The sequence below is a fragment of the Spermophilus citellus genome (genome assembly GCF_964194105.1).
Source record: "Spermophilus citellus genome assembly, chromosome: 3".
Classification (NCBI taxonomy): Eukaryota; Metazoa; Chordata; class Mammalia; order Rodentia; family Sciuridae; genus Spermophilus; species Spermophilus citellus.
The window spans coordinates 198632063-198644869 of NC_138184.1; the positions used below are offsets into that span (position 1 = coordinate 198632063).

Below are 12807 nucleotides of genomic sequence, written 5' to 3' on the forward strand. Positions count from 1 at the left end.
TAGGCTCCATCCATTCTTGGAGGAATAATCATTCATTCTTTCAAGGAAATTTCTTGAAGTTGACATACCTAAAAATGTAACCATTTTTGGAATCCTCTATTTTGCAAAATATGACACATATAAATATAATTTAGAGAAAATGATGTTTTTGCTTCATTGAAAACAGAAAAGTGATTTACAAATCCATTTTGTAAATTCCATAAAGGAAGGCATCTTGTTTTTCGTATTGCAAAATGTCTAGTACACAGTAAGTGCTTAATAAACACTTGTTGAATGAAACGGCAGAGGAAAAGAGACAAATGCATGCCCCTCCCTTAAAAAAAAGCACCTTTGAGAAATAGTGATACACATTTTAAAAATTACCCTCAGACATATTTTGTTTAACCAAGTTTGGATTACCTCTACCCTTCTATTATCACATAATAGTCTGCATGCAATTCTACATGATTTCTGCATGCAATTCTACACAATTAGGAAAATCTGAGGAAAAATACCCCCAATATCATTTTTTTAAAAAATTCATGAGCATGAAATTATAAATAAGACAACTATGTACAGATTGTGAAATCTCAATATTATGTCACTAAGAGAAAAAAATGGCTTCCGTTGTTAAAATATTTGGGCCCCTGAAGCACCAATAAATGTCAATTGGGCTGAGCAAAATTTGAAATCACAAGCAAAGTGTGGCAGCATGTGTTCCATGTAACAGGCACTCAAAAATTATGCCCAGTGAAACTGCTAACAGCAGTTTCTCACGTGACCATTTAAATTTGTTCTAATGAACACAAGGAACCGATCTTTGAAGTGGCCCCTGGTGAGACTCCACTTTCTCTTAACAGCATCCTGAAAGGGTTTATAGGGTGCAAAATGAGGACCTTGTTTAATTTATGGAAGTGGATTTGCACCTTCTGTATGTTAGGTGAAAAATAGAAATCCCCCACTCTCCCCTATAGCCCTATATGACCCATTTAAAATTATTACAAAGCCAACGCCTGCTACTTTATGACTTTACTGAGATCTGTATTTTATATTTTGCATGGATGAACCAATGCAAAAAGCAAAATCAAGCTCATTGTAAAGAAATTTGTGGTGTACCCCATAGGGACCCTTCTTTCTGAACAAGAGTGCATATTCAGAGCCGCAGAATAAAAATACTCATCGTGTGAATGTTTATTCACATTAGAGGAACTAAAAAAAATCCGAAAAATATCAATGTATATGTTGTAAGCTTCCATAGATAATTAAGGACTTAGGCACACTCTGGTTCAAGCCAATTGAACATGTGTCCTAAGGACTCTAATACATCTGTAGATAAATCTGTGACTTAGTGTTTGGCCCTATGTACTCTCTGTGCCTTATGTGTCACTAATGGCATTCTCCTTGTGTTGCAGATATGACACTTGTCTTTTCTACTGTCATCAGTTTCTTGAAGATAGGAACCAGGTTTAAATGACATCTGGGTGACTCACAGCATCTAGCCATGCACACTGCTCAAAGTAGGTGAGCAGCAAATGTTTGTGTGAATGAGTAACTTTATCACATCTTCCTGTGCTGTGACAAAAACTTTAATGCATAGCTTCAGCCAGATTTTATATAGTAGGAAAGTTGGGCATGGAACTGTGAGGCATCTCTTCCCCAGTTGTCTTCAAATCACATGAGCAGGGCAAATACTGCTTGTTTAAAAACAAGCAGAAGAGCAAAAACATAACAGTGTATTATTTGAATGGAAAAATTATGGAGCTGAGCCATGGATGCTTGTTTTCTACAAATCACAAAAGCACGGAAATATGAACTTGGAACAATTTGTGGTTCCTCATATAGACTTAGATGACTGCAGGAGATGAAAAAACCAATTGAACCAGAACTATGAAGGTAAGCAGAGAAGTTAAGCACCAGCATGAGCTCAGGGAGGCCACCTTTATGTTTTGCACTAAATTTTACAATCTAGGCCAACTTATTGGAGTCCACTTTATTATGACAACTCTGTCTTCCAGGGGCATCTTCCAATCTCTCAATCAAGGCTCTTATCACCTGGAAACTGCACAGTGGTTTGTGCATCCCTTATTATTCCTGCCCTGTGACTGGGAGGGTCTTAAGGTACTTCATTATGGTATTTGATTATTGTCATTTCTGTATTCCCTATTTAGATTTTTAACTCTTAGTTGTTACAGTTTAGGGACTTGGCAGGGCATCAAAAATGAAATGGATATAGTTTAGTAAGAGAAAAATGGCAGACAAATGAATAATTGTAATACGAATGTGATTAACGCTACTGTAGAAACACATAAAAGAATATACGAATTAACTTTAATTTTCTCCATGTCAATTATTATCCTAAAGCACAGATTTATTTGCTTATACGTTTCTTTAAAAAAAATATTTTTAGCTGTCAATGGATTATTTATTTATTTATTTATACGTCGTGGTGCTGAGGATCGAACCCAGGGCCTCACACGTGCCAGGCAAGCACTCTACTACTGAGCCACAACTCCAGCCCCTGCTTATAAGTCTTTTACCCTGAATTAGAGCATTAACTCTATGCATGTCATATGCCTTCCTATATCTTTATGATGTTGCCTGGTGTGAGAGAACTTCTTAGCAAGTATTCCTGCAAACAATCAATGAATAAAGGATCTGAAAATTCTGCAGGATGTAAAGCCTTTCTGACTCTCCTTTGCCCTAGAGACTCAGAAAAGCTTCAGTGTAAAATGAGATCTGTGCTAGCTCTTCAATATAAAAAGAAATTAATCAAATAAGAGAGAAATGAAAGACCAAATAAAAGAACCTAAGGAACTCGCTGATGGAGGAGGCATGGAGGGATAGGCAATATTTGGGCATTGCTATCCATGATGGGCACATGGTGGAAACTTGAAGGTATGTGCAGAAGATGAGGCTGGGAAGAGACAAGGAGTCTTACAGCGTCTGCTAAGAAGCTTCGGCATTTTTACACAAGGCAGGGTGAAGCACCAGAGTTATAAAAGTCTAAGGACCAGAGTGTATATGTGCTTTAAAGTAATGAAGACTTGAAGTTGTTCTTCACATGTCTTCATAAATACCTTTCTCATAATGCAAGGTGGTTATGATCCCGAATGCGATTACAGACTTTCGGAAACGGGAAACATGTCATCAGTAAAAAAACAGAACATCACCTTCCATGACGACAAGCCGTGTAGACTGTACCCTCCTCACTGCCAACCACAAAGTTATTGACGTCTCCTGTCGGGAAAGCCATTCCAGTAACAGCGACGGGCTTGGACTTGTTGTACACCAGCTCCATGCTCTCCTACCAAAACACAGTGTGGTTACATTTCCATCTGTCAACTCCTTGCCATGCCAAAGATAGCACGGAAAAATCATTTGGCTAAATCGTCTGTTTGCTTTTCACACAGCGTTACAAAAGACCCCGGCTGTGCCAGAAACCACGCTTTGCTTCCCCTGACATTCACGCTGCTGCGTATCTCTGGTTTCAGGCAGGCTGGATTTCATCAGCATGTGCTGCTGCTTCCTAAGTCAGGCAGAGATGACAGGTGAGAATTTTGAAACTAATGGTGCAGAAACTAAAGATAATACTGTAATGATTACACTTGTCAGCCCCAGGCTTTAATAAAACACACAATACCCTTGTATTTACAAACATTTTCAAAATCAATTGTTCATGAGAATACACATGTATTAATATCAGATGTACTAAGCACATTTGTCAGATCAGAACTGTGGGTCCTCCATGGACTGAAACCAGAAAATTGTCACTCAGGTCATAAAAACCAGATTTTGAAATGAACTACATTTCAGGAGGTTAGCTGGGGGGTGTATGGGCATAAGACTGAGAAGAGTCTTTAAATAAGTGTTTAAAATGTAAAGGAGAGCCTTTATTTCATGTAAAATTATTTGTAACATTTGGAATTAGGGAGTACTTTAAAAAACATCCTGCAGAATTAAGTTTGATGATAGTGAAAAATAATTAAGTATAAGCAATGCCCCTGAGTATTCCTGATTTACATCAATCCTATTTTATATATCTGAAATAATTAAAAAAATCATTCTGGGGTATCATATCATTGTAGTTGCTGGGGATTTCATTCTTCCTGTGTAAACAAACCAGGCCATTTCAGCCAAAGAGTCCATCAATCAGAAATGCCTGCCACAGAATGGCTGCTTAGGCCACATGGTCACTTTTCAGAGTTGCTGTTCCTGAGATCCACACACAGCAAGCATATTAGCATCCCAGGCTAAAGAAGAGAATGTTGCAACAATAGGATATAGAAAACTGGAGCATACTATCTATCCCATCTCTAATGTTAGCATCAAGGAAGGTGATGTCTCTTGGCCACCCACTTGGGAGGAGCAACTGTGGACTACCCCCAGGTCTCCCTGACATTCATGGAGGCCACGCCATGAAATTGGCCATTATTGTGCAGACAGGAGTCTGCAGGCAAGCTAACACCAATCAAAAGGGTCTCAGAGCCCCCATATCACTGGTTTTAATCTAAACAAATACATGATAAATCAGTGAAATGGGAAAAAATATAAAAATTATGTATACATAAATGAAATATGTAAGAATTCCTAAAGAGAGGGTTTGCTCTTATATCTGTTTATAATCTCCATGCTTTAAAAAGAAAACAATACATTGATGAGAATTTTAAGACAAAACATAAAATACCCACACACAATGCTGAATCTCTATAATAATCAGCACAAAGGTGCTTAAATTCTAAGTAGTTTATTTGAACTATTTCTTTTCCTCTAAGATTATATAAAGAACATGCTTAGCTATAGTATTCTGTACACCTGCATTTTTTTTTGTTTAATAGAAATCTACTTTTGTTTTCTGGTTGTATACAAAGTATATTCACACTAATTTGTGTCATTATACATGTACTTTGGATAATAATGATCATCACATTCCACCATCATTTCTAACCCCATGCTCCCTCCCTTCCCTTCTCACCCCTCTGTCCTATTTAGAGTCTATCTATTCCTCCCATGCTCCCTCTCCCTATCCCACTATGAATCAGCCTCCTTATAGCAAAGAAAACATTCAGCATTTGGTTTTTGGGGATTAGCTAACTTCACTTAGCATCATCTTCTCTAACTCCATCCATTTACCTGATTTTAAAGAGACTTCAAGAAGGTTCTTTACAGTCTCCACATACATTTTGAAATTGTCATGTCCCCTAAAATTGAGTGATAGGTATTCTAGAGTTGTTATTCAGGAAAGGGGACAGGAGTGTTAGAATTGAGCATTGTCTCCTAGGTATCCTTCACAATTTTCTGGATATTTTCTTGCATTTTTTCAAAGACTATAACAGTTAGTTGTTTTTTAGTTGGAGGATAATGAAGTACTTTTTTCATGCAAAGAAGTGTGAAAATGTGACCAGTGTAACTCCACATCAGGTATAACCACAAGAATGGTAAGTTATACTCCAGGTACGTATGGTATGTCAAAATGCATTCTATTTTGTATAACTGAAAAGAGCAAATAAAAAAAGATGGAAATAATAAAAAAGAAAAACGTGTGTGTCTCCTGTGTGTGTGCGCGTGTATGTATCTCAGCATGAGCCTGTACACATGTATATTCTGAAAGTTGTGTTTAGAACCTGCCTCCAGCTTCCTCTCCTACTTTTGCTCTTTTGTTTGGTTTCCATTACTGCAATCACTAGTGGTTTGGAAACTTTGGAACTTTTTCATTTCCAGCTTCTCATTTGTTCAGCAAGGACCGGCAGAAGCCATACTAACAAACATTCCAGAGGGAAAAAAAACAGATGGTTTAACAAATTCTTCGTCCACACAGGCAGTTGTCATGGGGGACAGGGACAAGCAAGGGCTTGGGTTTCTGTTTTGCCGGGATACCTTTCCTTCAAGGCAAGTCCCCTTAGGGGATTGCTCTGCTGAGCTCCAACCTCATTTGCATCTCTCTCACAGTGCTGTAGGGCGAGTACAATTCATACCACAGGCAACTTCCATAATTACTACGCTTTAAAATGGATTATTTCATTTTCACTTGAAACTGACCTAAGGATTAACGTATTACAATAATTACATGATTTGTGGTAAAGGAAATGGGTTTTGGCTTCAGGAGGAGATTGCTGAAACCAGGCCCCACTCTTTCAAGGGCATCCATTGGTTTTTTAGCTCCTATAGGATGTGAGGGTTTGGCTTTTAGGAACCATGTTCCTTTAAGCAGGTATCTTTTTAACCAGGATGCTCTTATGTTTAGGGGAAAACAAACCCACCTGCGGAGTTGAGAGCATGTCGAGGCTCCAGGAACACATCTTACCGTCGGTGGAGACAGTGATGAGGTTATGAGCATTCTGGGTGCCAACGACATTTACACAGTACACGGGATGCTGCGAAAACACAAACTTGGGGAATCAGGAGCAGATCCGAGCGGAAATGAGTGTGTGTGAGTGTCAAACACCTCACTCTGAAACAACAATCATGAGTGACATAATCCTACTGGAATACAAGCCTCAGGTCAGTTGCCATTTTTGATTTCGACCTGAGTTCTCTCTAAAAGCTCTGACAGCAAACATAAGAGTGGAAATACTTCCCAAGCCTCACCTTGCTCAGTCAGAAGCAATGCAGTAGCAGTGAAGGAAGCGAGGGCAGATGAGGACTGATGGGGCACAACACCACGGGGGAGTGAATTTGGATGGCTTGAGTAAGTCCCCACCACACAGTTCAGCTGCTAATCTCGAGCGGTGAAAGAAGACAGAGTTCAAAAGGATAGAACTATTGACTTTTGGAAGGAATATGCATTGTTGTCCCACTGCCAAACACTGGTTAACATTCTTTTTAAAAAAGTGGTTAATATTCATTAGCCTTTTTAATTTGAGAGAAGGATACTGGTGGCAAAATTGTTGGCACAATGTACCTAGTGAGATAAAATTAGGTTCTTTTATGTGCTGCAAAACTTAGGGTAATGATGGATTTATTTTTCAAATATCAAAAAAAAGTCATTTGGAATAGTATGGAAACATAGATTTAGCCAGGGCCATTTCTACATCTCAGGAACTATAAGCACGATGCCCTCTCCGTCTATCATAACTCTCATAGTTTACTTCGTTCTGCAGAATTCTACGTGGTAGGCTTAAAGCCATGGGCAGCTGCACATTAAACACTAAATGGAAGGTTAGCATAAGCAGAACCTAGCAGCAATTAGGGTTAGATTTCAGGCAGCTTAGCTATGAGTGGCCAAACCACAACTTACTTGATGCTTCTCTGTGCAAATAGCTGACAGTCTAAGTCTTACCCTTGATGAGTTACTGTCCATAACACCTAGCCACAACTACAATGAAACAATCTTTAATATTAGAAAGCTGATATTATATAAAGAATGGTTCGCAGACTATTATTATCATATAAAGTCCTGGTCAGAAGGAGTGCTAATAATTGTTTAGTGGAGCTAGGGATCGGTCTCATACAAAAAGTGGTCCAAAACCCACTTAAACACCTTTCTTAAGTAGTAGCCAGTTTTAGTGCTAACTAACTCCTGGGGAGTTTATGCTTCTACTAAATGTTATAAAGACAGTTCGTGGAAATACTTTCAGGTGGTGTCTTCTATTGATCACACAGACCAAGTGAAAACAATCTAGCTATTTAAATATTTATAGATTATTGTTTTATTTTTTTAAATTTTTTTTTATATTTTTATTTTTTTAGTTATCGGCGGACACAACATCTTTGTCTGTATGTGGTGCTGAGGATCGAACCCGGGCCGCACGCATGCCAGGCGAGTGCGCTACCGCTTGAGCCACATCCCCAGCCCTAGATTATTGTTTTAAATGCTCTAACCCCAACCCCTAAGTCTTGTCATAGACCAGGTTTCACCAACTTTTGGAGCTGATGCTTGGCCACCTGGTTGTCAAAATCTTCCTCATCCTGGTCAATCTCTTTTGAATATGTTGTCTTTTATATGAGTTCCTCTAATGCTGACTCCTCTAACAGTGAAGTTCTGAGAATGACACAGAATTGTCTATCTACAGACTGACCACAGAATACAAAAATCTGGGTAGCACTGAATTGTCACTTCTCATGACTTAAAAATCTGCCTTCTCATAAAGAATATGTGTATATTAATGCATCCTAAGATTACATTTATTTTTTGGACAATGACCTCTTTCAATCATGCTGATGGACAGTTAACCAAGTCCCTATGTATTTTTTGTGCTGTGTTCCTTCTGACACTTCCAAATTGAATCAGCCTGGGTGGATCTGCATAGTAGTACATACAACAGATCTGAACCCTGATCAGGCCTCCAAATCTCAAGAGGACTGTTTGGTCGTGGGTCTGTCGACAATGCTCTTTCCCAAGTCTCCGGTGTTATGAAACCTGAAGCAGTGTGCAATCAGACTCAAGCCCCACAACATGCAAAGCTCTGAGTAGAAATCACATGGAAGAATGGATTTAATAGATTTCACCTAAAAATAGCAGACTTCATAAAACTGAAGAAGGATATGTGAATGAATATGCAAAAAAGCTGTATTATCTTAATTCAATTTGTCTGATCCCAGGAGCCATTGCATTGAATTGCACTTTCTTTATTCCCATGAGTGGAAAACATGGAGCAAACATGGTCATGAACCAAAATCCATCCAGTTTTCTTTTTTTTTTTTCAGCAAAAGTCCAATGGGGCTTCTCTGCTAACGGTGGGTCCACAACACAATTTGCTAGAACTTGAATAGATTAAAACTCCAGACACAAATTGCTAGAACTCGAATAGGCCAAGACCCCAGGCAACCCTGGAGGAATGCACAGAGCCAAATACCCAGGAGGAGTGTATATGGTAGCTCCTCCTGGTCTTTAATCAGTACGATGGCTTGTGCTTTCATGAGTAATAAATCTTGGTCTGAAAGAAAAGAGAGGTAAAGAAACCTGAACAGAAGCAGACACTGGGGAATGCCTACTCAAGTGCATCTCTCTCTCTCTCTCTCTCTCTCTCTCTCTCTCTCTCTCTCTCACACACACACACACACACACACACACAAACTGTACTTAATGGAAAGAAAAAGCAACAGTACAGCTTATTTTTCCACTAAAGATGCCAGATTGTTTTTTATTTATTTTAGGAATAAACTTACTGTGTGGCAGAAGGATTTTGTTTTAATTACGATTTCCTGTTGTCTCAAATACATATGTGTGGTGGGTGTGAAAGGAAATTAGTGAGTAATCTGTGGTGGGCCTCTTTTTCCTTTTTGATCCTGGTACCAATCAGCCAGGCAATAATGGAACTTGAAAGACAAACATAAAATTAAACTGTGCCCTTTCAGCTATGAATTAGACAAAACACAGTGACAGAGAAAACAAATTTGTTTTCATTTTATTTTCTAGCAAAAAGAAATAATGCCACTCAGTTCGATGGTAACTGCATTTTAGATGTGATGATTACATTTTAAGTTACTTGAAAAAGAAATGTTAACTCTTTGCAAGAACTCCTGGACTTGAATTTTCCCCAAAAGCTTATTGTTAAACGTTCTAACATTTGGATTTATAATTTTTTTTTGAAATTTCAGAAGGCATGTTCACAAATGCACCTGACTGACATCCACAGAGAGCCAAGAAATGGTTCTACACTACTTGAGAAAACACCTGCATTGAGTCTGTCTTCTCCTGGGCCACAATTTTCTGTTATTAGTTTGGAGAAATGGGGTAGGCCAGGGCAATTTCCCAAGATTCGCAAGAACTAGTTTCACCTGCATGTGTCTATGGCCCCAATCAATCAAAATTAGGGCTGACTTGGCATTTGTCATTTCCCATTGTCAAACTTACAAGAGCGGAAGAATTTTCCTCCTCATGGTCTTAGCTTGCAGTTGTTTTTCAAGCCAGAATGGTTTTGAGGCCAGCAGATGAAACAAATGAAGCAACCACATTAAGGAAATTGAAAACAATAGTAGAGCTGTATCCTTGGGCATAATTTGGGCATTTCATAGAAGGAACATCAGCTACCCTGAATGTCAAGGTAGCGAGGATTGATGGAGACATGTCTGTCTTCTCATTCCTCCTAACGATTACTATCCACACCTGTCATTCTCTTAAAGGAAATGACAGAGCAGTTGTCTTATGAACACTATACTGAAGCTCTTCTACTAAATTATGGGTAATGGTTTTGATATGTTGACTTTTAACCCTAGGGATTATATTGTCACTGTAGTCTTTATGTTGAGACTTACACCACACATTCCAGAATTTAAAGTTATAGTACTCCCTCAAATCACAAATGGAAAAGGCCTGTTGGTTAGTGTCTCCCCCATGCTCTCCCCAGACATGAGGTACTGACTTTTCATGGTCATTTAAAATATGTGTTTCCATCTTCTAACATAAATGTGAAGGTTTTCTTTAGGCAAATGATTCCAGAGCTACCTCTTCTAAACTTTGTGTATTTTTTTCAGTTTTAACGCTTTTCACTGGTGGCCTCTGGGACATTCAAGGAGATCTCTTTTACGTGCAAGAACCTAGAGATGAAGAGATTTCTGTAAACCCAATGCTTCCTTCACCTTTTTTTCATTCATCTTTATTTTAATCAGAATATGATAGTTACAATAGGTACTTCTAACTTTGAATTACTGGTAAGACCCATGCTTTGGTGAGCTACTTTCCTTTTCAGGGCTTGGTGGCTGACAGGGACATGATGAAAGCTCGACTTACCGTGTGTGCTGCAGCTGACAAAGGTGTCCGCTGCACAGGCGTCCTTCGATGGCTGCGATTGTCCCAGAGAACAATCTGGCCCGAATAAGTCCCACCAACCACCAAATTAGGATGGAAACGGGCAAAGCAGACTGACATGACAGAGGACTGTGAAGGAAAAGGAGAGAGAGGGGAACTGTGAAACGGCTGTGGAGGAGACCATCGTTTCTGTTTATTCCTGAAGGCAAAATGGTTCATTGCATAAATGCAACACATTCTAGAAAACATAAAGCAATTTAAAGCTGGGATTTTGAATGCATAGTGAGTAGATTTTATGCGTAGACATAGGACTTTCTCTGGAGAGGTTGGCCAATGGTTTACCCCTTGAAATCTGAAATTTGAAGTCTTGGCCTTGTTATCAAATAGGCATAAAACCTATCTTAAGTGCATCATTGTTTTGTGGTCTGTAAAACTTGCTTTCTGGACATTTCCCACTTCTCGAATAAAATGGCAACAGAACTGGTATTAATTCTCCACTGAAGTTTTTACAAAGCAGTTCTTCACTTTGAGGGCTTTCACGTTCACTTAGGTTAGGTGCAGTGTTGGTAATGGCAGATCAATTCTAGCTTCAGAACTTTAAGACAGGCCAGTTTATTCTTTCTTTTTTTTTGTTTTAGCCTTAATGTAGACTTCTAGGAAGGATACTGACCTCAGACTAATCAAACTGGCTCCTCCCCCAATTCCCTCACCTCCCATGGGCATCCTCCTTGACCTTGAAGCTGCCCACTTCAGACAAGTCTTAATGTTAGCCTTTGCCTATTTTAATAAACAGCCAGAAATGGATTTCAGTCCAACTCTGCCCATGGTCTGTCATAGCATCACAAATGTGGTTTCTGAAATTCCACAAAGTTCTACTGGGCACCATATTTTGTATGGAATTACTTAGCTATCGAATGCACTTAAAATCAAACAAGTTACTCTTCCACATCTGCTAAGACTCTTGTGATTCCTGCAGCACTTTCTATCTTTACAGTTATCAGCTGAAGTATTTGTTTTTAATAAACACATTTCATTCCTTCAGCTAAATTCAATAATTTCAATGCATTCTAGAAAACATAAAGCAATTTAAACTGTGGAGAAGTCACTATGTGCAAGAAAGTCACTATACCAAAAATGAGAATAAAAAGGTAGCTATTCCCCCCAACAAACCTGTGTTCTGGTAAAGGGAACTAAGAATATATGCATTTAAAAGAATAGAGTTGCTGCCAATCCATACGGTGCTTTTGTGTGAAATAGGAAAAAGTGTCCCTTAGAACAAACACAATCACATGGGTAGGCACATGCCTTGGCAAGTGGAGAGTAAGATGGATTTCCATCCCTTTTTGTCCATGGTGCTTGACATCCTTGCTCAGGGCATAATCTGCACATGTGATCTGACTAAATCATGGCAGCTTCTGTGTGTCTCTGTGTGTGTGTGTGACAGGGGTGAAGGGAGGGGAAGATTTGTTTTAGAGGAAAGGAGAGGAAGGTGAAAAATGTACAGTGGCTAGATCTACCTCATGGAAGGGGTTGTTACACCCTGAAGTCTATGTGGACCATTCTGAAGTGGATAGGAGAAGACAAAAGTACTTTTGAGAAATGAGAAAATGAGAAGAAAGCACCAGAAGCATCAATGGTCTAATCCGGATCCTCAGGGAAGGAGCTAGCATGGAAGAGGCTGTTAGGAAACATGGCTGAAGAGGTAGCTTTGGTTGGACCAGAGAAGCCCCTGAATGGCCCTATTTGAATTTTTTTCTGCAGGCAATGGTGAGAAATCATAGCTTTCTAAGCAAACAAGTATGGAAATCAAAGTTTATAATTAATAATCCAGCAACATAGTAACTGATGAAAAAAATTGCGACTTCCTTCTGATAGGTAAAGTGAATGCCCATTTCTTATAATAAAACTAAACAAAGCAAAACCAGATCTAATGTCAGCCTAAGGCTTCATAGTCAGAAACAGTCTCGATACTCTGAGGTAGAATAAAGAATGTAGACTATTTTTCAATGTCATGTTTTCCTAGTTTTGAATGATTTTCAGTTCCAATTCCTTAAACACGATTCGATGAAGAACATACCCATGCCCCAATCTGGTTTTCATAAAGTTCAAGAATAACTCTCAATAATGACACCGAATTAAAG

At 38.9% G+C, this 12807-nt stretch overlaps 1 protein-coding gene across 3 annotated transcripts in view; it reads right to left on the reverse strand.

Moving 5' to 3' along the window:
• DYNC1I1 (dynein cytoplasmic 1 intermediate chain 1) overlaps window positions 1–12807 on the reverse strand; it is a 280791-nt gene that overhangs the window by 55666 nt on the left and 212318 nt on the right. For all 3 annotated transcript variants that reach the window (XM_081286493.1, XM_081286492.1, XM_081286491.1), the window contains 3 exons: window positions 10649–10795; window positions 6237–6350; window positions 3150–3283 (listed from right to left, as the gene is read on the reverse strand). In XM_081286493.1, the coding sequence (XP_081142619.1) occupies window positions 3150–3283; window positions 6237–6350; window positions 10649–10795 (395 nt within the window). The remainder of the gene's footprint in view (window positions 1–3149; window positions 3284–6236; window positions 6351–10648; window positions 10796–12807) is intronic.